The sequence below is a fragment of the Lepisosteus platostomus genome, chromosome 7, assembly GCF_059453375.1.
Source record: "Lepisosteus platostomus isolate fLepPlt1 chromosome 7, fLepPlt1.hap1, whole genome shotgun sequence".
NCBI classification, from domain to species: Eukaryota; Metazoa; Chordata; class Actinopteri; order Semionotiformes; family Lepisosteidae; genus Lepisosteus; species Lepisosteus platostomus.
This window is the reverse complement of record NC_142617.1, coordinates 34,394,031-34,419,332: the sequence shown is the minus strand read 5'-3', so window position 1 is coordinate 34,419,332 and position 25,302 is coordinate 34,394,031. Positions and strand designations below refer to the sequence as shown.

Genomic DNA, 25,302 nt, shown 5'->3' with positions numbered 1-25,302 from the left:
GGTATTCCTGCTGAAGAGCTATTTTAAGAGGTGTTGTTTTAAAAGTAACCCGTTTGGATATGGACACCAAACCATCCCGTCAAGCCTTGGGGCCTGTAGTCCACAGCAAAGTCTCGCTGGGAAAAGGGTGTGGTGATTTTTAAACAAGGAATTCCCTCAGGACTGGGACCACTCGAGGTTGTTTTCATAAATAACCTGTTTTACATAGAAATCTGTAAGAACGGCCCCCGCCCACACACGCACACTCCCAGATTTTGCCTGGGTTAACAAAGATTAACTCAGATAAAGTTTCGGAACAGACGGCTGCGCATTCCAAGAAGGGCACGGTCCAGACAGTAAAAGAGAAAAAATAAATAAAAACAGACGCACGCACTAATTAACGTCCCAGTAAAGCATGTTATTTTTTGTAAAACCTGCGTTGCTGTAAAAAAATCACTTTTGGCACGTTATACACAACACAGAAGGTCTTTTAGTAGTTGTTTTTTTGCTTGCCTTCTATGCGCCCCTGCAACTGCAAAATAAAAGTCAGCGAGGTATATTAATTGCAAGACGGAAATAGCTTTTTAGTAGGCTATAAATTACACCCCCTACACACACACACCAACAGTGGCGTAAACTCAGTAACATCGTAACATTAAGTCGGGAACACTCACCCCTCCCAAATCACACTCCTAATACATCCAACTGCACAGTAGCGCGATCAAATGGAAACAGTGGGACCCAAACCGTAATGACTAGTTCACCAGCCGGCTAATTATTAAATGTGTTACAAATAACACAGCACAGCAACAGCGTTAACCATCAAGAAACCGACGCGAAAACAGGCGCACTTCAGCCACTGAATAAACGTTTAACTACTTTTCGAATTGAGACGAAGGTCCAGTTTACCCCGGCTGGCGCTCGTCTTACCCCACTCTGTGCAGACGTGCTCTGGTCGTTAACCCAGCGGTGAGTCCTGGGCTGAAGGACTACAATCCTCTGGGATTTAACACACCTCCGAGTAAGGACTATCGATTTAATCACTTTTTAAAAACCACAGAAAACAAGTGTTTCCAGGGCACGTAAGTCAGCCCTCCCCTAAAGGGTCATTTAAGTGAACCCTCAAAGCGAGCCCCCTTACAAAAAAAAATAAATATTTTGCTCGCTATGTCCCAAGTTGTTGCTTGGGGAAGTGCAGTACAACATCTCCAACACAGCCACCACCTACCTACTTTTTTCCTCGAGCAAAGTAACAGCACTTCTTCCAAAAGGGGAAAAAAAACACTGGTTCCCCCCCAAGTCTTTTCAGTACACGTCATTTGAAATGGGGGGACACTCTTACCTCTATTGGCTTTTGCGCTTCTTTTAATCCCTCTCTATCGCTTTCCCCCGTTTTCTGCTTCCGTCGCCCTCACCGCCGCAGTGAGCTCAAGTGAATATGAATTGTGATTTTTTTTTCCAAGCAACGAAACTGACTAAAACGCAAACGCCTCCCACAGATCCAGACGGACGGCTGCTTTAGGTGTTTTCTCTCCACTGTCTGCCGGGGAGGGAGGAAGCGCAGCCGTTGGAATAATTTAGATCTCCGCCCTTTTCCACGGTTAAAAAATAATGACATCATTGGGACAGCAAGGATTGTGGGAGAAGAGAGCAGTGGGGAGGCTGCGGATTGGGGGTGAAGTGGGTGTTTAGTGTGTTTTTTTTTAAGCCGTGGCTAGTAGATGTTTTGCGATTGGCAAGGGGATTTGCACATCGAGAGCGAGTTACTGGCTTTGCATGATTGCTGGTGGCGCCCGGTGGACTCCGATATCCGAGAAAATGAAAGTTCCTGGGTTTTTGTTTTCCATTTTTGCTGTTGTGCAAGACCTCTTTTTAGTAATTATAGCCGAAGGCAGTGTTTCCCAACCCTGGTAACGACGCACCTCTCCGTCTTCTGCTTTTCAGTCCAACTGGACCTTCCTGGTTCAGCGCGTGCTGCTCTTAAGTTGAAGTTTGTATTTCTGAAAACGTTTCTATTCTTAATTAGCATAACAGAATAAAAATTATCATGAAACCTGTCACATAATAATAATCTGTATATACATAAAGCGCCTTTATAAACCCAAGGACGTTGGCAGTTATCTTCTAACCCGGGATTATTGTTTGAATTTAACCTGTGGATCCATTCAGCACTAAGAACGTGCAGTATGTTCGACAGTGTCATTCCCTGCACACTTGTAACCTATAAATGCCTTATAATGGCGGCACAGTGTGCAGTGGTTAGCATTGCTACTTCACGACACTAAGGCTCTGGGTTCAATTCCTGGGGTACTATCTGTGTGGAGTTTGCATGTTCTCCTCAAATTCACATGAGGTCCTCTAGTTTCCTCCCACAGTCCAAAGACATACTGGTAGGTTAACTGGCTTCAGGGAAAACTGGCGCTGGTGTGAGTGTGTGTCTGCGTTTTAGTCCTGCGATGGACTGGTGTCCCGTCCAGGGTGTACACTGACTTGCGCCCGTTGTGTGCTGGGATAGGCATTGCCCCCCCTCCCCATTGGATTAAGTGGTTAGAAAGTGGATAGATAACTGATAAGACTTGCTATAGGGAAAAGGGATATTGATATAGTTTTCTACTCACTGTATTTTTTGTATTATAATAACATCACTTTATTAACCCTTTACAATTTCTTGCGTTAGGAATTATCTTTTCACATACCCCACCTTGCTCTCCATGAGACACACAGACAGGGAAAGAGCATGGTGTCAGAGTGCAGGGTCTGCCATTGTTTGGTGCCCCTGGAGCAGTTGGGGTTAAGGGCCTTGCTCAGGAGCCCAACAGAGTAGGATTCCTCTGCCAGCTGCGGGATATGAACCAGCAACCTGGCACCCACAGGCGCAGCTCCTTAGTCACAGCACCACCGCTCCACCCCGAATGTAATATATATACATATTACATAATATATATACATATTACATTTGAATATAGTTTTTACAGGACTCACATAAAGGAGATTTGCAAGAGTGCAGAAAACAGTTAAATATCAATGATTTTAGTTCAATTAAGATTTTAAAAATCATCATTGATTAAGAGCTCAGACAGAATGAAAACAGTGTCCCAGGGGTTCTCCAGGACTGGGAAACACGAGGCAAAAAAAATGTTTTTGTTTTCCGTTTAAGCATCTCTTACTAGATAACACACTTTTTAGAAGATGTACTGGTGATTTTGAACATTTTGATTAGGGGGCAAATCTCGGGTGTTTTACAAATGATCTGAAAAAAGTACTTTTGTCACTTTTTCTATGCAAATATTCGTCAATATAAAAGAAAATGGCTTTAACTATTCCACCCTTCTATTTTCTAACTACTTTATCCCATTCAGGGTCATGGGGGAGCTAGAGCAGGGCTAATGTCCCCTGGAGCCAGTTAATCTACAGTATGTCTTTGACTGGTGGAAGAAAACCAGAGCAGCTGGAGGAAACCCACGTGAACACGGGAGAACCTACAAACTCCATGCAGATCACAGCCAGGGAATTGAACCCAGGGCCCCAATGATAACCACTGTGCTACCGTGCCCACACTTTAACAATTGCATTCATGACCTATTTTGAAATTACATAACTCTACAGCTAACTGCCTTAGAACGCAAAAGCTGAATAAGAAAAGAAAGCCACAGTAAGTAGTAATCTCACCATGACCTCATTCTTCAGTTGATTTCTGCTGCCATGGAGTAGCTTGGATCTGCTTTCAAACTTACCAGATTTCTGAGAAGTAGCTTATGTTGTCTATAACGGAAGAGTGTTCGAATGACCCCAAGACCCTGTATTGGATAAGGTGGTTAGAAAATGGGTGGATGGATTACAGTGATATTTTGGTCCAACGCTGTCTGAAAAAACTGAGCAAAAGAGTTAGAAATGATTGGACTGTGAAAAATGAAGAAGGAAAATGCCTCCAGAATGGTAACGCGCAGCTCTTCCATATTCCAACTGTCTTTTTTTTTCTTTTCCAACTTTCTTTGAATGTATTTGAAGAATCATTTTCACATATCTGAAAGTCTTAACAAAATGCCCTGCTTACGTATTTAACCTGTGACAAAAAATCGGTTATTTCCTATTTCTAACTCTCTCTTTCAAGCCTGTTAGAAAAATGTACACTAGATGGAGCAAAGATAAAAATCAATCCGTGTTGTGGAAGGCAAAGCCTTAACAGTGTTATACAGTTATGAAGGCCCCCCCAAAAAGCTGTAAGTAACAGTCTTATTGGGTGTAGCAAAAATACATCTTATCCCGAGCCTATGCTGGCAAGCAACAGGCACAAGGCAAATGTATCCAGTTCATCACAATCCACACCAACTTGGGAAGAACATCCAAACTCCATGCAGATAGCACCCCAAATCCTGAATTGAACCCAGGGCCACAGCTCAGTGAAGCAGTAATGCTAACCACTGCTCCACCATGCAACCCCCACATCATCAGAATATTGCGGGCACACACTGACACCAGGACACATTTTCCCGGAGGTTAATTAACCTACCAATGTGCTTTTGGATTGTGTGATGTAACCCACACAAACGTTGGTAAACATACAAACTCCACACAGGCAGCACCCCAGGTCTGGTATTGAACAGAGGGTATTGAACCCAGTGGTGTGAGGCAGGAATGCTAACCACCATGCCACCCTAAGCCAGTTAATTTGCCAAATAAAAAGTCCAGGTACCTCTTTACACAAAGGGTTGTGGGAGTCTGAAACAAGCTGCCCTGCCACTATGCTGAAGCCTACACTCAGGTATCTTTCAAGAAACGTATGGATGAGCCACTGGGGAAAAACTCTTCAACTATGTCTTTCATTACAAAAAAACAAACTGATGGCTTCACAGTGCCACCTAGGAGTGGCTACTCCAATGTACACATCAAGGACTAATGATTCCAGACTGCCCAACAGTGTGTCCTCCTGATTCTATAGGCATCACACACGACTGGGGAAAGCGAGCATCACCAAATTTCCCATTTACAGAGCCTGGAACAGCTTATAACACCACCAACATAACAAGCAGAACAAATTTCATTAGTTGAGCAACAACATGATCTAACAATGTCATGGCATCACCTGGGGGCCCTTGACCTTTTCTTACCTAGAATCTTGTTTCTCCTTTGTTTTTGCTCCAGCGGAATGTTCTGAAGCAGTGTTTGGTACTGTGTTGATTAATTGTGACACAGTAAAACAAAATCAGTGGAAAAAAATATAAAAGCATCTTCATAATGACCAATTATTAGTCCTGTAAGTGGAATTACGGTTACATGAGATGAGTAAGTATATGAGAAAGTAGGAGGATATAATGGGTGGGTCAGGGCAGTCTATAGAGGTAGTGGGGACTGAGCAGGATGGAGTGATGGGGTATTAATAAGTCAACAGAACTGAATGAAGTATAGACTGCTAAGGATAGACTAGCTGTGATTGGTCAGTAGGCTTTATTGATGTACTGTACATACCTAGACTTTTAAGAGAAACAACAATGTCATTCCTGCCTTGTAGAGACAGAAGATATTAAAACCCTAAAACTTCTTTTCAGTACTTCACTGCAAAGCTCAAAAATGTCCATTCAGTATTTTCAAAATGGTTAATTTATTATTAGGGATACAGGCTATTTTAACACCTTGGAACAGACCACTGCTACACAATGTGAAAATTAAATATCAAAGAATAATTTCAGAAACTTTACACTGTACAGTAACATACAAGACCACCACCCGTAAACATGAGCAGTAAACTACAGTAGCAAAATATGCATTAAGTATTTTTTTTCAAGTGTAAAGTTCTGAAAGACAATAAAGCAATAAAGCTGTTCAAAAAAAGTTGAACGTAAAAAAAAAATCAAAATATCCTGCAGTAAAGGGTCAGCAAGAGACCAGAAACAAAGCATTAAAATACACAGAAATGGCTTCCAAGTGAATGAGAGAGACTTCGGTTGTAAATGTTATTAACACTGAAAGTATGATTGTCAACAAATGTGTCATTATTTCTTAGTCTCAAAGTTAATTTTTGCAGGAGTGAGAAAGCTATTGTACAAAACTGATGAAGTGAAACCTGACAAATCACCCTGCTATTTTGTACAAACTTCAAAGCCATGTCTCTGGCTTGGTGACCATCAATGAGCAAACAAAGCTACCAGTACCATTAACCCCTTTGGAGTCATTCTGAAAACTCAGCTTCCCAGGCATCCTAATAGAGTACCACTGATGTTATTCAAGCATAATATTCTACAGGAAAAAAAAGTCCAGAGAAAGAGGCCAGGTACACACGCAGACACACGCACAAGATGCGTCATTTTTCTTCTTGTTTTGACGCACAGTAAACAGCTTCACACCCAAGTGTCAAAACTAGGAAATGCCTCAAGCAAGGCATCACAGTTGGCAGTCTTTATTCTACAAAAAGATCATAGCAGTGTCGTATGGAGAATCAGAAACCGTGCCGTCAACAGAGGAGGACAAGGAAGAAAATATTTCATTCTTATTAGGTCACTGTGACAGGCCTCCCTAGAAGTAGGTGACTCATGAGGCCTGAGCTCATAAAGACACAATGGACAGCAAAATATTGCGCAAAAGGAGTCTAATTTGCCAAATCGTCTTCAAACACCAACAAGACCTGCTCCACGACAACCAAACAACAGCTACCACCGAGAGGTCCTTAATATACCAAACAGTCTGAATTAAATCCGCGTGAAAATGTGGGTCTTAGCCCTCCACCAATTAACGAATTAAATAAACAATGTGCCTTGTGCAAATCTATTAACACACAATAGAGGCCATATGGCCTCGAGTTGTGGGTCAGCTGTAGCTTATGTCAAAAACAGGAGGCAGTGGCTTGACGAGAGACTCTAAGGAATGGGGAAGGGAGTGTGTTTGCCGTGAGACGAGAGTAAGCACCTCACAAGAGACATTCCAGGATGTCACATCACTAGCTTAGAGGTGTGGCTGGAACAAGTGAGAGGACACCTGACAGGGAGATGTCACTCTGAAGTTTCACTACAGCCTTCTTAAGAACACAGACATATCGGGGCTCACAGATAACTGTTATATCAAAAACTGACACCAGGGAAAGCGAAACACTGCAGTGTGCCACAGTGTGCCTGTGTGTCCCTGGCTTAACTCTGCTCTGATAGCTTTTTTTACTTTGTTAATTCAGCTGGGAAGATTTAGACACTTCCCATGTGCTTCCATCACAAAGGAAAGATATTCAAAAATGTCACAATTCACAGTGGGTCTTCTCTGGACCTGTGGCACAAATGCTACAAAAGAAAAAATCTCCCTCTAAAAAGGTTGCATACTGTATGCTGTTCACTCCTCATAATCAGAAAAATCAAATCCGAAGTACAGTTTGATCGAGAGAGTAAACAAATAAGGTTCTGTGAGGAATTGGCCATTGAGGGTTTTCTGGTTAAATCCTCCGCTCCTCCTGCGGATTAAAAACCATGAATTATTGATGGTTATTGAAGGTCCAAAGATCAGCGCTCACTCTTTCTATTCTGTTTCTGTTTAACATGCCCTCTGAAAAAGCACAGAAAAAATCAAATCCGACAACTGAGTTCTATTCCTTACAAATGCAAGGTAACATAGTGAGTCGCCGCCCATGTGAGCCCACAGAAAGAATGGTTAAAAAGACATTACAAGTGGCTTTCCCCTTCTCTGAGTACCATCACGGTGAAGAGCCTCAAATCTGGTCGTAAGGTTTGATCTGATGGCTTCTGAATGCACTGAGGACTCCACTCTTAAACACATTTGAAAATAACCTCTCAACTGCATTTGAAGACAACGGTGGATTTACACTCGACCGTCAGCTGGTAGAAATGTTTGCTATGAATGACTGCCGGTATAAAAACATTCTAGTGAGATATAATGAGAAAGACAACTAGCAGCATTGTCAAGATAGTCAAAGGTGCCACCAAGGTTTATTAGGTACGTAGTGTAACCATTGTTTTAAGTACTTTCAGTTCGATCACCAACAGCTAAGTGGAAAATATCACTTACATTTCTTCTTTTTCAGCTAAATTTGGATTTATCATGAAAATGGTGACAAAGCTGCCATCACTACCTTGACCAGTACTGATCATAAATGTTACCGGCTGTTAAAGTGTGAACCCTGCTCTTAGACGAGTAAATTTCGCCAACATTGAGAGGAAAGTACAGTTCTGGCATTCAACTGCAAAAAAGGGCAATGTGCTTGGCAGAGCCACACACACAGGGAACAGCAGTGTCCCAAACGTTTTTGAACACAATCATTTTGAAGTAACAGTGTTGTATGCTTAAGAACAGAACAACAGAAGCCTAGACTCTTGGGAAACCTTTGCTTCTTGGTTTAGATGTATAAACATTATTGCTTTACAGTTGCTGCAGAAGGAAACCTCCATTTAAGAACATGAAGTCCACCTCTTGATAATGTCTTTTGCATTGTCCACCCATTTCATTTCCAGTTCAAAATTGCTCTTTGCAGTTCTCTCTTATGTCCTTCATGTTCTGTAAGACATGCAAATCTGCATTTCTGAACCAACCTCTATAGGCTGAAAATGAAACAGTGTTGCACAGGACTTTGTGCACAGTGCAATCATCCCATCCATAGAAATTTATCGTTCCCCTTACCACTTTCAACTTCAGAAGCAATTTCATCTTGGAATTTTGCAGATATCCAGCAATGTGCAATATCAGATAAGATATCATTTACAATACAATAATTAAAAACAACAGATTATGGTACAGAACACTATGCAGCAAGTTAAGAGAATACAGTAACAAGACATTTGCCTGGTAATATCGACTACAACTGTAATGATTGTCTAACACAGTGGTGTGCATCTCCAGTCCTGTAGGGCCACAGTGTCTGTGGGTTTATTTTCCATCTCTGCTCTTATTGACCTAATTGTGCCCACTATCATTTTAACTCAGCCAGTTTAACACTTTTGAAAGGTCTTCATCTATTGATGATTTACAGAGACCCAGAAACCCAGGACTGAAGTTGTGCACCTGTGGTCTAACGCAATGAGGGACTTGAATTTGGTTCTTATAAGAAGGCAAGAAAGGACTGGCCAGTATAGGCGCGCACACCTGAGACAACTATAGAAAATGGCTGTGGTCATCCCGTCATCAGTGACCATTAGGCTCTTTAATCATTTCTTTACTGATTGGTTATTAAAAGCGTTCGTCAGTGGGGTGGTGGAGCGTCATGTCTCGGCGGCGTGTCCGTTCAGAGGGATGACGAATACGGAGATGTCATCGCCTGAGCCTAGCTTGTCATTGGCCAGCCTCCAGCCTCTCTCTTTCACCACGCCCCGTGACCTCATCACCAGGTCCTGCGCAGCCAGAGTGTACCTGGAGGGTGGGAAAAGGACAAGCAATGAGCATCTATCTGATGAGCAGGGATGTTGGGAATAGTGAGAGGGCAGCAGGTTCAGACAAGATGGTGGCTGTTGTCTGGACCGCTCTCCCCAGGAAGCTGTGGGGAATGAGCTGTCACCCTCAGCCATCTGACCAGATGCTAGAAGACAAAGGCAGGAAGCAAAGGCAGAAGGCAGCTCCATTCACCAGAGGGAGAAGGAAGCAACTGACAAAATGACTGTGTGACCAGGGAACTGTGGGTTTTGACATTTTGGAAGTTTGTGAAGTCTCAAAGTTTAAAATCCAGCAACCAAATATGTTCCTCTGATTCATTCAATGCGAGAACTGTACTTTCCTTTCAATGTTGGTGAACTTTACTGCACCTGCAGTGTCTTGACCATTTCATTCATTGGTGACAGATGCACCTGCGGGACCTTCAGGTCTGCTACAGCTTGGCTCTTGTCACGCGCAGTACACCACCTAGAGGGTGCTCTACTTCTCTCCTGTTCCTAGTTCCCTGTGATTATTCATGTCTTTCTGGTGTATCTTGTTCTGTAGCCTATTTACTTCCTGCTTCTGCTCTGCTCCTCTCTCAGCATTGACGTTCGGATATCCTGAGACACGCCTAGCACCAGGTCGCCCCATGCCCGCTGCCTGAGGGCATTGGTTTCTATACAACTCCTGAACTGCTGAGCCTGGGCTAATCCCCCGTTCTGCCGTTCTGTCTTTTTCCGCTCTCCTGCCATTCCACGGTTTGTCCCTCCTGACATCCGTGTCAGTTCTGTTGCTCGGTCACTTCCTTCTCCTTGTGGTAAATGGAGCACACAGAGGATCTGTTATCTGTCCCTCAGAAAGCAGATCAACCAACACTTGGAAGTGTTGACAATGTACAACGTATTTCTGCAAATAGATTTTTCTCTTTCTTCCAACTTAAGCACTCATGGCCTTTCAAAATTAGTCAACTGAAGTACGCCTAATATTTCTTCTTAAGCAGTATACAGTAGCTTGCTCCTGATAAATTGTGTTTCCAGAGTGACCGACATATTTATATATATTAGATTTTTATTTAATAAATTCACTTTCAGACAATTTCATACAGTGAATCTAGCATGAAAGAGGAGCATGCTAAGTAAGTGTTCTTTTCCCTGCCAGTGATGTGAAAAAAAAGTAATATTCACAACAAAATCACATACTGTATAGTAAAAGAACTTGTACATAACGTACATTATTCTTGTATATGCTGGCTGCCCTCTACTGGACATCAAGGGAAATGAAAGCAAATGTGAACATTTCTCGCGTCAGAAATCGATCAAAAGCTTTCGAAATTCCGCAGAGCCCTCGCATGTATCAGCTGGATGAATCAGAAGTCTGGCGTAGGGCTGTGAAACATATTATGCGTTTATACAAGGATGCTGTCGGTTAACAGCTCAAAAACAAATTGGAGGTATTAATTATGAGATAAAAGGATGCAATGATATTAATCCACCCATTCCTCTCACAGTTACATTATAAAGACTGAGTAATGTAGTTATGCTGTCGTGACACTTCCACATTTTATTTGCCACACTGAGACCTGCTTCTTCCCTGCAGATGAGAAGAGCACTCTGGTATAACAGCCAGACTGTGGCAACCCATAATGTGGCCCTGCCAATGCATTAGCGGTACATAAGCACAAAAAGCACCTTAATTGGTACACTGATCCTGCTAATTATTATTTGAAGAACGAAGAAGCTGGCAGTTACAAAATGGAGTGTTTGTGTAGTCCTAATGCAGACTAACTGTTAACAGTTCTTTATATTCTAGCATTAATGATCAGCTTTCTCCTGTTCGAGGCAATAATTGTTCTAGCATGACTCCATAGCAGCGGCAAGGCTTTTCAAAGATAAAATTGTAGGTTTTTATTAATCTGGACTATTCAATTTACTTCAATTTACACCAAGACAACGGATGTCTTGTCCTCGGAGAAAAACACATTCATGCGTCCCATCTCTCTTTAGAGTTGGACTTCCTATATTTCTGAGAGCTTCTGCAAAGTTGAAATTAATGAAGGTTTACAAACAAGAACAGACTGTTGTACCAGCCCTGCTTGTTTGCTTGTTAGCAGGTTATTGATCCTTGAATCTCATTCTAACTGAGGTACTGCTTCAGTCTGACGTTTTTTTACAAATCTGTTCAATTAAAGCATCTGTGTTATGCATGATATATCTGTATTCCATTACTACTGAAGTGATACTAACATTGTATATAGTATAGTATATATAATATAGGAACAAGTAAAGGTTTATTCCATGCTGAGAAAAGAAGAAAGAAAACACAACGTTTTGGCCGTGGGGCCTTCTTCAGTTGTTGGCTCCACGGCCGAAACGTCTTTTTTCAGCATGGAATAAACCTATTACTTGTTCCTTTGCAGCCTACGCATGCTGACCCAGCTACCCACCTGAACTATATATAATATATAGTATATAATTTCCTCCAATTTTATAGTTATCTTTTGCCTTGCAATGCCTCAAATTATGTGCTCCTTTAACTTGGTTTTCCAGTTTGTATCAGACTTCATCATATTCCTCTATACATTCTATTCTAATACACATTTACTGCTTCACTGCTCTTCAGTCCGGCACCAGAGCACAGCTGTGAAAAGGGGTTTTAAGGCTTTAAGGCAGTTTTTCCAGAAACCAGGATTTCAATAATAATCTTAATTTCTATATAAAACGTTAAATAAGGAAACCTATATAAGGAAAATCCTCTCATACAAACATGGTTCATACCACAGTACTTTTATATGGACAGGTCCTATATGTGAACAGATCCTTGCCACTTGTGCACACAATTATTCAGTTGTATTATGTACCACTATTAGGTCTAAATTAGCTTTGTTTCCAGTTCTTCTAGTCATTGAGCTTCTTACGCTAATTCAAAAAGTAGCAAGGCTATAGTTCTCCAGGACCAGCAGTGATACCTACTGGATAAACAGATTTTTAATAGGCAGTCCATCCATCCATTTTCCAACCGCTTCATCCAAATCAGGATCACTGGGTGCCTGGAGTCTATCCCAGTAAACAACCGATGCAAGGCAGGATACACGCTGGACAGGAAACCAGTCCATTGCAGGGCAGACAGTCGCAAACACAGACACGAACACACTCACACCTAGGACGAATTTTACCAGAAGCATTTTAATCTACCAGCATGTTTGGGGCCTGTGGGAGGTAACCAGAGCAATAAGAGGAAAACCAAAGTACACAGGAAGAACATACAAACTCCACACAGACAGCTCCCTAGGTTCAGGGCCCAGCACTCCAAAGCAGCCATGTTAATCACAGCGCCATCACACTGTCCTCAACAGACAGTCCGCACAGATATATATCATCAGAAAAAGCCTCTGGTGTGTGACATTAGTGGCGAGAATATCCTAGAATGGGAGGCGTGAAGCTGTGCACTGACCTCAAAGGATCGTTGGGCTTGTAGTGTGACAGCAAGGCTGTGACAGCGTCGGCCACCTCCTTGTTGGTGGTGACATCCCACAATCCATCGGTGCCCAGGACCATGACATCATTAGGGCCGAACTCATGCTGCGTCATGTCAAACACCTTCACCTGAAGAGGGATGGGGGAAGTGACAAACCTGGAGAAAGACTGAAGCTTGCGCAGATGGAAACAATACCGGCAATAGTTCGTGCCTTACCTCCGGACAACAGGACAGGAAGGGTTTGATATAGATGTTGGAGTTGTACACCTTCAGATCGTGGTCTCCTAACCCCCGCGTCACGCCGATTGTGGCCATCACCCGAGCCTGACAGACACAGGGAGGCGGCACTGGGGGTTACAGCTTAGAGGTTTGTGTGGTAAAACAACAAAAGCTGCAAAAATCCCAAAACACAAAATGGGAGTGACTGCGCACACTCAGGATCTAACACTGCGGCAGCAAGATGCATCTTTGACAGGACTATATCATTTTTATCTAACCGAAAATCACTGGAGTATTTTAATGCTTATGATCAAGAAACATGAGAACTAAACACCTAGAGCACCACGCACTATGTTACAAAGGCCAGTGGAAACTGCATTAGTGAAATAATTTTGAGATCTCCTTAAATTAACACTTGGGCAGCCAGCCTACAGCCCGGAAAAAACAGCTGGCCATTCCTGGCTTCGTCCAGCAAATGACCGTGCAGTGTCTACCAATAACTTACATGGGTTCTCAGGTTTTAGTAACTCGTATAAACACAGGGACCCTGTAAAAACCTGAGAGATAGTGACTCTTTAGAAGTAGAGTGTCCACCCCCGGGCATCGTTAATTTATTTCCTGTCTCTCTCCATTGAACGGTGAGGTCAGTGGCTGTCTCACTGCTGAAACAACTCATTATAATGACTAATGAGATTCTTAGCAAAAACAAGAATGGAGAGCCGCGTTCAGCCATGCGCTGTGATTTCAATAATGGTTCCTTATCTGACATACTTGTTTGTAAGCTGGAATCAGTATTCTTTTTTTTTCCCATCTATCATAGAAATGCCTGTTTATCACAAAAGCTGCTGAAATCCTTCTGCTACCCAGTTTGAAACAGATGGATTTTACACTCTGTGCAGCATCTTAGTGAGAAAATCAGGAGATTCTGCGCAATGCAAATCACGTGTTTTAAACTGGTATGAATTAAACCAAACACTGAAAAACCTAAGAGTGGGGTAAAATGTGTATAATATTTAGGTTTACTTAAGCAAATCATCTTAAAATATGTTAAAGGCCGGAGGAGGAACCCCCCTAACTATGAAAAGCAGAGCAACGTAATAACCCAGACAGCATCTTGTACCTCCAGCAACGTTATTTACTGTATCTCTTGCAGTAAATACCCAGCCAACTACATTGGAGAAACAGGAAGGAGACTCAGAGACCGCTTCAGAGAACACGTCAGGGCTGTGAAGATTAAAGATCTCTCCAAGCCCATTGTTTCTCATTTCACCTCTGACGGCCACGACCACTCTAATCTCTCCATCTGTGTTCTCAAAGACGGTTTTCCGAACTCATACATCAGAAAGACCACCGAAACCAAAATTATTCTGCAGCTAGGATCACACATTCTCCCTTCCCTTAACGACAGACTACTGTTCTTTTAAATTTTCTCCATTCATTGGAAGTTTCATTTCACTCCTCTCTGAACCCATTCTGACTTCTGACTTCTCACACCTCTTGATTGGCCTCTCTTTCTGTCCCCTGCTCCCGCCTCTCACTCCTCCCCCCTCCCAACCTTTGTTCTCCCGCTACTTTACCTTTGCCTACTGCCCTGTCTCTCTCACACCTGAAGAAGGCTCCACGGCCAAAACGTTGTGTTCTCTTTCTTCTTTTTTTCAGCATGGAATAAACTTATTACTTGTTCCTTTGCAGCCTATGCATGCTGATGCAGCTACCCACCTGAACTGCAACGTAATAACTACTAGCAGAAACATTCACTCAGGAAGCTGCTTTTTCTAAGAAAAGATTAGGAACTCCATTGGACTGCTAATTTTATTTCTGTAGCTCTCAGCCTAATTGACATTGATATCGTTTACTTATACACATCAGTTAAAATCTTCAGAGCTATAACCCCTCCCAAATCAGCACCACTGAACCCAGTTAGTATCAGAGGTAACCCAACAGCCATGCAAATTGGCAGTCATTTCTGTTGACTGGCACTCTATCATGCAATTCACTGGGTGGGCATGACATGCCAAACATTTCTGTTTAAGCCATGCAAAACAAGTTCTTAAAACTGTTACTGGTGGAGGTGAGTGCCTCTTTGGCATCCATTGTACTAACAATAGTTACATACACTATAAAGGAGATTAAAAAAATCTCTGATTAGGAGACCCATGCTAGGAATTCCACAATATGTCGCTGTGGCCGTAGCAAATCAAAGTGGTGGCCTCATGTTGCCACGGCAGCCACACTCAAGAGACACAGCTCCAGATATCTAATCAGGAAGGCAGAACCAAAGCATCATTCACTGCAGATCAGGGACTGCAAATCTCTCTGGCCAAAGGGAGGTCAAGTTGCATCTATTTGGTGCTTGCAAGGGAGTGTAAATCAAGGTGTTACTAACCCATTAAACTTTATAAAATCAAATTACTTTTTTGCCTTCTCCATATATCAGTGGGAACTTCAGGTCTTCCTCCTGGATCGTCTTGTAAGCCCTGAAACGACGAAGGAATAAGAAAAAAAGGGGCTTTGGAGGAGAGGACTGCCATTTGGCGTCTGCAGGCGAAGACATTTAAATAAAGCAGAAGTTCCCAACAGAACCAGTGTTTCAGTTGATCAGAGCTTTGTGCAAGTCCTAAATTGAAAGTGATTCTAACAGAACCCTTGACCTTCTGGGACCCTTTATGAAGCAACTCGAAGCTTGGGATGAATTAGACGTTAATCAAAAAAGCATAATGGCTACACTGCTTCACCCTCGTTTGTAAACCTTCTCTCAATTCTGTATTGATCTCAGCCATTCACCAACCTGTGCAGGTAAACTCTGGCAAGTGTTCATTGCTCTTATTGAATGAAATGTTTATCCCTTATCAGTTCTGATTTAGCTTTTACCACCATTCTGTTTTTCACAAGAATGGGGAGGGGTATGTGGAATGCCATTTAGCTTATTCCAAGACTTGTTCCATTTATAAACACACGTGCATGTCTGCCTCAGTGGGGAACTCTGCCCTCTCTCTCCTGTCTGGCACTGGTGGCCTCTCAGTGTGTCAATAGACGACTGGCACTGACAGCTAGCAGGATTGGAGGAGGATGCATCCATGTCCTTGTCTCCCACTGGGCACGGGAGCTACTACACAACCTGCAATTCCAAATTGGGTTAGTATAGAGTGGGAAATGATCAGGAATTCTGATCTCCAGGATCCCAACCTCCAAGAGGTCAGGATGGTAAACACCCGCTTCACAGTTTCTTCAGAAAATCTTATGCTTTCCCTTTTAAAAGTTTGTAGACGTGCTCAGTACTTCCCATAGTATATAATGTGATTTCACTCCGCTTTACAACACTTTGCTCTGCTCATGCCACTGTAATTCAGTTTAAGTCACCATCATAAGCCTGGTCTTTTTAGCTTGTTTAGACAGTGGTACTGTTTATACTCTGCTGTATGGGGAAGTTTGGATCACACTTCCCAGACCCATCTGGGGATTTCTGCATGGGAATGGGGAGGATTACCAGCCAGTCATAGAGTGGTCCCTGAAAAGCATCTTCTTTCCTAGTTCCTTGTGCTGCATCCTGCGAGGGAATTCAACATGGGTGAATTCATTCCCCAGGAGCTCTGGTTTCAGGAAACCCTAAAGGAAGAGAGAAAGAAAATGCTTATTGCTGGTTAAAAAAAAACACAGGTTGGAGAGTTGTTTTAGAGTGTTGAAAAGGAGACTGTGGAAAGAGCAATGGATTTCTACAAATTACATTGCCATACAGTGCCTGCAAGGCACACAAGCTGCAGAAAGAATGAAACAGGGCAGGATGTTCCCACAAACACTGTATGACCACGAGGACAACAGAAATGACTCAGTACACTTAACAGGAGCCATGGTAACACCTAACTGTCTTATAAACGTTGAGGCGGCAGTCTGAAATCAGCTTATTTAATGCTGATTTTCATTTCCTTTTTATTTAAGGATGTTCCAGGAAAAAAAATTAGAAACGGAAATGAAAAGCCCGCCACAGAAAATTTGTATCCCTTTTAATTTTTTCCCAGAAAAATGGTTAGTATTTCTTTCTATTCCACTACGTCTTAAAGTATGAGATGTTTATTGAAATACTTTGATTCCTACACCTGTGATGGGCTGCTTTGAAGACTTGTGTTCTTCCCTGTTTTAAGCAGTGCTCGAGTGTCGTAATCAAGCCTCGGGGCTGTTTGTTACCCTCATCTTGTCTGCTGTGAGCATTGCCCGGGTCTCCACTGAGCCGTGTCAATGTCAAATCTGGAAGGACACTGGCGCAGGATGGTCCTAGCTTGTCTGCTTTTTAAAAAAAATGATTTGAAAAATTTGGGGAAATCTTGTGGCATGTTTTCACAGCAGTGCCAGCCTAGCATCTTGGAAACCTGGAATCAGCTGCTAGACATTTTGCAATTATTATATTATTGCTATAATTATTGGTCCAATTATAATTAATTATAAATCCAGATACTGTAAATCTTGTGAAAGTCCCTACTGACTGGTTTCCAGCCCTTGTGTATTGTGGGTCTACAGGTGTTTTCCTTCAGTGGCTAAAAAGCATTTTATTTACTATTTTATATTACAATACTATATATACTGATTGACTACCACTTGCTAAGGCCAGATTAGTTACTATTTCATGTTATTAATGAAGCACCTTACCGATTCAACACATAATACTATCACATAGAACTACCAGCAGAGCTATACAGAATAATCAAAAATCGTAAGTAATCCAGCATATAATATGCACCTTTAAGAGCAGCTGAACTTTCACCCATCAAATCCCTAGAATTTATTTTTAGGATGTTCTCTTACGTCTGTTGCAAGACACGTGTCACTGCCCACCACTGCAGGGAGCTCAGCTGCAGGCTGTCCTACAGCACTGCAGCCAGGGAGAGAAGCTCTTTCCTGCAGGCATCCCCTGGGCACAGGCCTGCTGTGAATGAAGCTGACTGAAGAGTCAGAGAGAGGTGGAATTCACCTGGCCAGGAAACTGCAGGTCACTGCTAATGTACAACGCTACGTTGAAATAGAAGTGAGACTTTCTGCTCTCATGGGCTTTTTCATATTTCTAACTCTATTTTTGCAAGACGCGTAATATAAACATTTTTCAGAGTTTCTGACACTGTCTCTGTCTCCCTGATTTTCATAGGCGGCCATTTTTTTTTTCTGAAACGAACCCTCCTGCCAACAAACTTCAATCTCCAGCTTGAAAGTGAAATCTGTACCACAATGAGGCTTTCACTCCAAGTCCTTAAACTGAAAGTCCTGTGGAGGCGTGTCCCTTTGCATCTTATATATTCAAACCAGCGTGGAATGTAGAGCCTTCAGTCCACTGCTGAGCTCATATACAGTATGGAAGTCATTGAAAGTTTCTTCGGGAGTGTGTCCGCACGACCCTTAAGCAAGTCTTACAAGATACTGCAGCCGCTGTCGTTCGGTCTCAGGGGTGAACTCGCTGGACATGGGGATGACCTCATCGTTGTAGATTATTATGGCTCTGGGGGGACAGACAGAGGGACAGCATGAGGAACAGGCAGGCTTGTTTTGTGTGAGAAGTTAACAAAACGGGCAACACCGCCAATCAATGTTAATTGCGGAGTGGCAAAACTGGAATGGGTGCTCTTTCAGCCACGCTGACACCTTAAATAATTGGACAGTTATTAGACAATATATGGAATGAGATGATAGCAGAGTCCTGTGTTTCCAGAGAACTATTTAAAACTATATACAGTAAATATGCCCAAACTGCCTCGGTCAGCCTCCCTCCCCAAGAGGGTGCTCCACTTCTCCCGTCATTTGTTGTCTGTGATTGCTGGTATGTTCTCCAGATGTGCCTTGTTTTGCCTCCCTCTATTTTATCCCAGCACCTCCAGTGCTCAGGACTCAGCATTAGGGTATGGATGTCGTGAGGCCCGCCTACTACCAGGCTGCTGGATGCCTGAGGGCATAGGCCTCATCCCCGACATCGCCTGACTTCTGAGCCCAGGGCCTGGAGGACTTCGCCTCATTATCCTTGAATATGTATGTTCCTGTTTTCCCCTTCCCGGGGATTTTAACCTTGTGTCGTCTCAGGATGGATCTCACGGTATCCAACTCATGGACTGTGCCCTGACCCTCTTTTGGACCAGTTTGGATTTGGATGCCTCTCTTTGTTCCCCTGTTCACCAGTTCACGAACTGTCACTGTTATTTTGATGTTATATTTGTTTTCCCCGAACTACATCTCCTGGTTCCTCCAGCTCTTACGACTTCGCATAGGGTTTAACGCAACACCCGAGATGGATCGCAGAGCCAATCCGTAACACAAACCATGGATGAGTGCACCTATTTTTTTCAAATACCTTTCAAATTGAGAAATGGATACAGCTTGACTCTAAATTTCTGTATATAGTAGCACTCTTGATATTCTCATCAGAGAATGCACAGAAAATAAGACTGCAGTCATCATTATGGGGCCTGTAGTGGAGCTATGTCCAGTGTGTGACCAATAATAATAATAATAATAATAATAATAATAATAATAATAATAATAATAATAAAAATAACAATAATAAGCTTTTCTGGACACTCCACTCAAAGTGCTTCACAGGTAATGGGGATTCACCTTCAATGTGAAGCACTCACCCGGATAATGCAATGGCAGCCAATGTGTGCCAGTAAGATCACCACATACAGTATCAGCTAAGATGGGGATTATTGGGAGGCCATGACTGGCAAAGGCCAGGGGGAAATTTGGCCACTGGGCTAACACCTCTACTGGATTAATGTCCAGTCATGGCGTGATTTACAGTTACTGTATGTCCAGTAATGGAGTAATGTTCATAAATGACTAGTAATGGAAAGTAATGTCCAGTAATGGAGTAATGGAGAGTAATATCAAGTAATGGAGTAATGGAGAGTAATGACCAGTATGCCGTGATGTCCAGTAATGCTGTACTGGTCAGTAATGGAGCAGTGAAGTCCTGTACTATGACTGCTTTACTTCACAAAGGCCACTGACAGGCAAAGCAGGGTCCAAGAGGAGTACCTTGTCTTCGCTCCTCGAATTCTACATTCCCAAAAATGATTTATCACATTTCTAAAGAGAGAAGTTGACAGCTAAGACAAACTGCAATCACTGGGTGACAGAATTTCGAAAGGGACTGTGTTTGCGTGTGCAGTCTTCCATACCTGCTGTCTCCTGCATTGGCGACGTAGAGCTTCCCCATTAAGTAGATTACGACAAGTGCACAGCAGCCCCCTGAGATGCTGAACGACGCTTTTTCCTTTTCGATTTGCTCATCCTGCACAGGGAAGAGAAGCCCGGAAGTGATTGGATGGCCAGAACTTTATATCCCAGGTCCCAGCACAGCTGGAGAGAGGTCTTGTTCTCATCTGTCCACATTCAAATGAATTGTGCACCAAATGCCTGAGTCGCTCCATTTTTACACACTCAGCACTGTTGATGATATTCTCACTTAAGGTTCAGTTTGCTCGTCTAAATCGTGCTGAAGGATATTCTGTGATATACAGTAGATCCTTGGTAAAAGGTTAGTGACTCCTCAGCGTGAAAACCCAATCATAGTAAAACACAGGGAAATTATGGTTAAAACAAAACACAGTGCGGACTGGGTGTCGCCTCAATCCATAACCAGCCCTGCTAAATTTCAGATGGCAAGTCTGTGTACTGAGGTGTTGAATAATCAAACCACTGCACTCCAGACACTGGGGCGAGCCTGCTTTTCCAAACTTTAAAGTCCCTCTGGGTGGGAAAAAAAATTCATGAGATCTCTTCCAAATTCACTTTTCAATTCCTTTGCGGATTTGACTAACAGGCACATTAAATCTGTACCGTATTTATCGTCTGACCACGTTTATGTGCTGCACTTATTTCTTGTCTGGATTTCCAGGAAGAATGGAGCACACAGCCCCTACGCCACCAGTATTGAAGTGTGTCATCTCTCAAAACCATATTTTGCCAGTTCATGTCAGCTTCCTTTGGAAGCCTCCTTCTCTTCTCTTACAGCAAATCTGCACAGCTTTCTACTGCTCTTATACTTGTAATGGGCTTTCACACTGCTTTTGCAGTGAGGTTTACAGTCTGAATTATTCTTTGCCACAATTAAATCTTTGCTAAGATTGTGCCATGAGACTCTACCCCCACTTTGCTACAGTACATTCGACTACACATTTTAACAATGAACCCCATGGCTTAAATTTGCTGCAAAATGCCCTCTGCCTTTTTCTGTGGTGATGTCGTTACCATCTGTTTGAAGGCGGTTTCGATCGTCCCCATGATCAGACTCTCCAGGCTAACCGCCTTCTCCAGGTGGAAGCGGGTGGTGGGGTCACTGGGGGTCTCGGGGTCCTCCCCTTGCGACGCCACGGTCTTCAGCTCTGGTTGTAGGGGGCTGCCGTTCTTTCCCAGGCAGATAGGGGGCGCTGTGTCGGGGTTCTCCAAGAGGTGAAGGATGTCCGTCAGCTGGTCCTTGATCACGTGGTGAAGGAACTTGGAAGACATAATGGCAGCTCCGGAGCCGGCGTGCCCATCATACAGCGCCCAGAAATGCAGTGGAATGCCCTGCTTAAAACACAAGCAGGGCAGCAACCGCAATGGTCAGAAATGTGCTCGGCTGACATGGGCTGCCAACAGAAACAAAATCTAGCAATTTTCTGGCCAGGGAATGTTTAATGATGAACCTCTTCTAGGGTCAAAAATGACAGAATGAGATTCTCTCAACTACAAGCCACCAAATTATCAAGACATTTTGAATGTCTCCTCTCTTTTTTGTGGGTGTTGTAAAGCACACTACTAGGGTGATTTTATTACATCAGTTGAATTAAAACATTACAAACTTTAAATATTAAATTTTCAATGTAGTCATTTTAAAAATTAAAATCTTAAAACATTAAAACTGTAAATACTGTGAATCTCCTCAGTTTGATGTCTATTAAAGTACGAACAAGCTGAATTCCAACTCTGGTATTGTCGAGATTTCACATCCTGTGCAACTACGTTATTTACCACAAGAGGGCGCTTTGAGGCAGAGACTGCCTGCTATTCAGAAGGCACTTCATAAAAAAAGAGGGGCTGAATGAGAAAGTGCAATCATCTTATCTTTGATTACAAAACAAGGAGAGCATACAGGGAAGATGTGGGTGTGATTGTCTTTGGCAAGGTGTCTCCAGTGTCATATATATTTTAAAAGCACCAGGAAACAAAGACGTGAATATTTTAGAATTATGGAACATGTACCTTTAAGGTTAAAAAAAACCTTAAAACCTCTTTTTCCAGACTCAGAGGAATTAGGCAGTAAAGGATGATGCATGTAAATTGATCTCGGAGGGGGGTATGGTGGGCGTGTGCATGATGAGAGGGAGATGGAGATGTTTGCCTTCTGCCACAGTTCCGATTAGAGCATCAAAGCTGCATCGTTTTCCCTTGCGCTGTGCCAGCACAGCCTAATGTGGAAGCCAAAATACAGAATCAGAGCAGTGCTGTGAGTAAACACAGCCTTCACCACGAGCACAAGCTTGAAGGACAACCAGGAGACTACAGCCATTACTACACGTCATGCGGAGAACACGTTCTCGAGTGAAAACGATGCCCAATAAATGGGACTTGGCAACATATGGTATCTGCCGCAGTAAAAAGCTCTAGAAATGCAGAAAAATGATAATTTTCCTTGGGAGCCCTGCTATCCTTCACATGACACATGATAAAGAGAGCACAGAATAAAGTAAAGCACAGTGGGATCTTGGTCAGAGTGTGGTAAAGAACAGGCCTGAATAAGGCCTGTTAGAAACCATAGAACTACAAAAGCACAGGTACAGTATGGTGTAAACATGGGAAATTCATGCCAAAAATGCACTTCCATTAGGAATGAAAGGCTTACTAACAATGGATACTGGCTTATTTTTTCAGTTTTCCATGACAGAATGTAATGTTTGTTTTATATTAATGATGTGTATCACATTCATTTGCACAGATTCCATTTAATACAATAAGTTATACCCATCAACTGTTCCAATAACTGAATGAACCACAACAACAGACACCTGAAGAAGGCTCCACGGCCGAAACGTTGTGTTCTCTTTCTTCTTTATTTCAGCATGGAATAAACCTATTACTTGTTCCTTCACAATAACCGACGACCAACGAGAATCTGTGTGTCAGGTGTGATGCATTAGTTAATGGAAGATGAAAAGGAAATGTAAGATAAATGAATGGAAACTTATCAAGCGTACAATTTGCTTGTCAATTTCAAAATTTGAGGTTCAGAAATGTCCACTGTATTATTATGATAATATTAATGTCTAGTTTGGGAAAACTATAGAGGTCCTTCATCCGCAGAGTGCGTCAGGATTCTGAGGTTCTGAGATGAAGCCCATATCCCCCAGCCCCTCTCACCACCTGCTGAGCCTCCTCCTCCACTGAAGAGGAACTTGGCTGCTTGACATTGCTCCTCCTCAGAAACAGCACTTCACAACAGGCCTGGTCCTCATTCAAAAGGCTCTTCCCAGCATTGACCACTCTGCAAAAACACACAAAAAAAGAGTAAGGCCAGTTAGATCAGCACAGTCCTGAAGGCATTCTCCACAACCCTACCAGTTTTTCACAAAGAGTTGTGGGAGTATGGAACAAGCTACCCAGCCATGCTGTTGACGCTGACACCCTGATGTCTTTGAAGAAACTGCTGTATGAGATCCTCATATCAGTTAGCTACCAACTTCCAAACAAGACAAATGGGCTGAGTGACATTTTTAGTTCTTAATTAAATCTTTGTGGTGACAATCATTTGATAACCTTTGGCTTAAACTTTTCAGATAAAATTAGATTTTTCCAGCCATTTGTGTTTAGCATCAGCTTATTATAGGAAATTGCATGCCAATGAGAGGTGCCTAGCTATGGAAATGAGGCAAACAGTGTGAACAGACCTAGCTGTGCTTCAATAAATAAGCAATGGAGTAAAAAATAAACCACTTTCATTACTGTTAGGGATATACTCGTGCCTTGTGCAAGGCATTGTGGGTAGGCCTGAGGATAGACTCCTTCACATCTTCAATAAACACAATATGACTCAAACACTTTTGGGGAAAGATATTTTTTCAAAATATGATCTATTACACTTTCTTGTGTTAGAGATTATTTTTAACTAAGAAGAAGTTGTTCTTAAGTGATAATGTACAACTTCACATAGCATCTATACATACACTACATATATCACTGTAAGTGGTGATTTTTAAAATTATGTACCCTCAACGTCTTGTCAATTCTAAAATGAAATCCCTTACATAAGTAATTTTTCACTAACATATCACTTCTTAGAAGTATCTTTCTCAAACACATCTTGTAGGAAGCTACTGTACATGACAAATTATTTCTGAATTTTTTAGCAAGAAAAAATAATATAGTTTAATCATTATTACGTCGAGTACTGTCGTCAGGATGAAGAGATTTTTTAATCAATATCGATACTTCATGTTGTTAACAGCGACACAGCCCTGCAGCCATTAAGCTCAATTTAGTCCAAGCAGGAAAAAGCCGCTGCTCCCCAAATCTGGATTATGAAAGGCCATCTAATCAGATAAAAGCAAGAGCTTCCACCAAACAGCATGGGGATGCATTAGTGCTAATGACATGGAAGAATATAAATAAGTCATCTGCAAAATTGGCGTAACAGGAATCAGTTATGTAGCTGTGAGGCTTGGTGTGAAGCCTTCTAGGGGTACAGGGTAATCATGGTAGCATGTATGTAACTATGTTTGGCAGGTGAATCAATTTTCTAAAACATTAAGTCACACTTCAGTAAAACCAGGAAAACTGAAAGTACAGAGCCCTTCCGTATTAAAATGAGCACCCCAACAAGAAGAGGAGCTGGCCAGTTTGTCGACCGCACACACGGTACTAACATCAGCCTTTAATTCAAGCCTCTGAGCCAGACTCACAAGGCCAAGCTACCTGGTGTTAGAGCACGCTTGCAGCTGACTCCGAGACTCACTACAGCCACAGTTTTTAAAGGTCACATAGGGCATTTGACCCAATGGATTGTGGGCAATTGCATATATAGCGCTTTCCTGGACACTCCACTCAAAGCACTCTACAGATAAAGGGGACTCCTCTCCACCACCACCAATGTGCAGGAAAATTGGACATTCTTGAGGACGGAGCAGGCTTTCAAAACGTTCAAAAACAACAGTGCACACTTCACTGCCATACAAAGGCATCTTCATATTAAAAGGTCCTTCAATGCTGTGACCCATGTTGCAAAAGTGATGCAGGATCTAAAGACAGTTCCGGAAACCAACCCATGACATAGGAAAGAATTAA

General features: G+C 42.5%; 2 protein-coding genes across 6 annotated transcripts in view; both read right to left on the bottom strand.

Moving 5' to 3' along the window:
* The window catches only part of LOC148658590 (rho-related GTP-binding protein RhoA-D), a 45,046-nt gene extending 43,493 nt beyond the window's left edge, over positions 1–1,553 (bottom strand). The window contains exon 1 of one of the 2 annotated variants that reach the window (XM_088639976.1): positions 1,322–1,553. The gene's annotated coding sequence lies outside the window, so the exon portion shown is untranslated. Of the gene's footprint in view, positions 1–909; positions 1,054–1,321 lie in introns of those variants that run through there. The other variant, XM_088639977.1, reaches the window with a different exon arrangement.
* Positions 1,554–5,559: 4,006 nt separating this feature from the next.
* The window catches only part of ppm1j (protein phosphatase, Mg2+/Mn2+ dependent, 1J), a 33,633-nt gene continuing 13,890 nt past the window's right edge, over positions 5,560–25,302 (bottom strand). Inside the window, exons 2-10 of one of the 4 annotated variants that reach the window (XM_088639969.1) lie at positions 23,383–23,506; positions 21,235–21,555; positions 20,163–20,275; positions 18,406–18,490; positions 16,496–16,614; positions 15,422–15,485; positions 13,006–13,113; positions 12,766–12,917; positions 5,560–9,315 (exon numbers count right to left, since the gene is read on the bottom strand). In XM_088639969.1, the coding sequence (XP_088496095.1) occupies positions 9,168–9,315; positions 12,766–12,917; positions 13,006–13,113; positions 15,422–15,485; positions 16,496–16,614; positions 18,406–18,490; positions 20,163–20,275; positions 21,235–21,555; positions 23,383–23,506 (1,234 nt within the window). In that variant the 3' untranslated portion in view covers positions 5,560–9,167. The remainder of the gene's footprint in view (positions 9,316–12,765; positions 12,918–13,005; positions 13,114–15,421; positions 15,486–16,495; positions 16,615–18,405; positions 18,491–20,162; positions 20,276–21,234; positions 21,556–23,382; positions 23,507–25,302) is intronic. The other 3 variants (XM_088639971.1, XM_088639970.1, XM_088639972.1) reach the window with 3 other exon arrangements.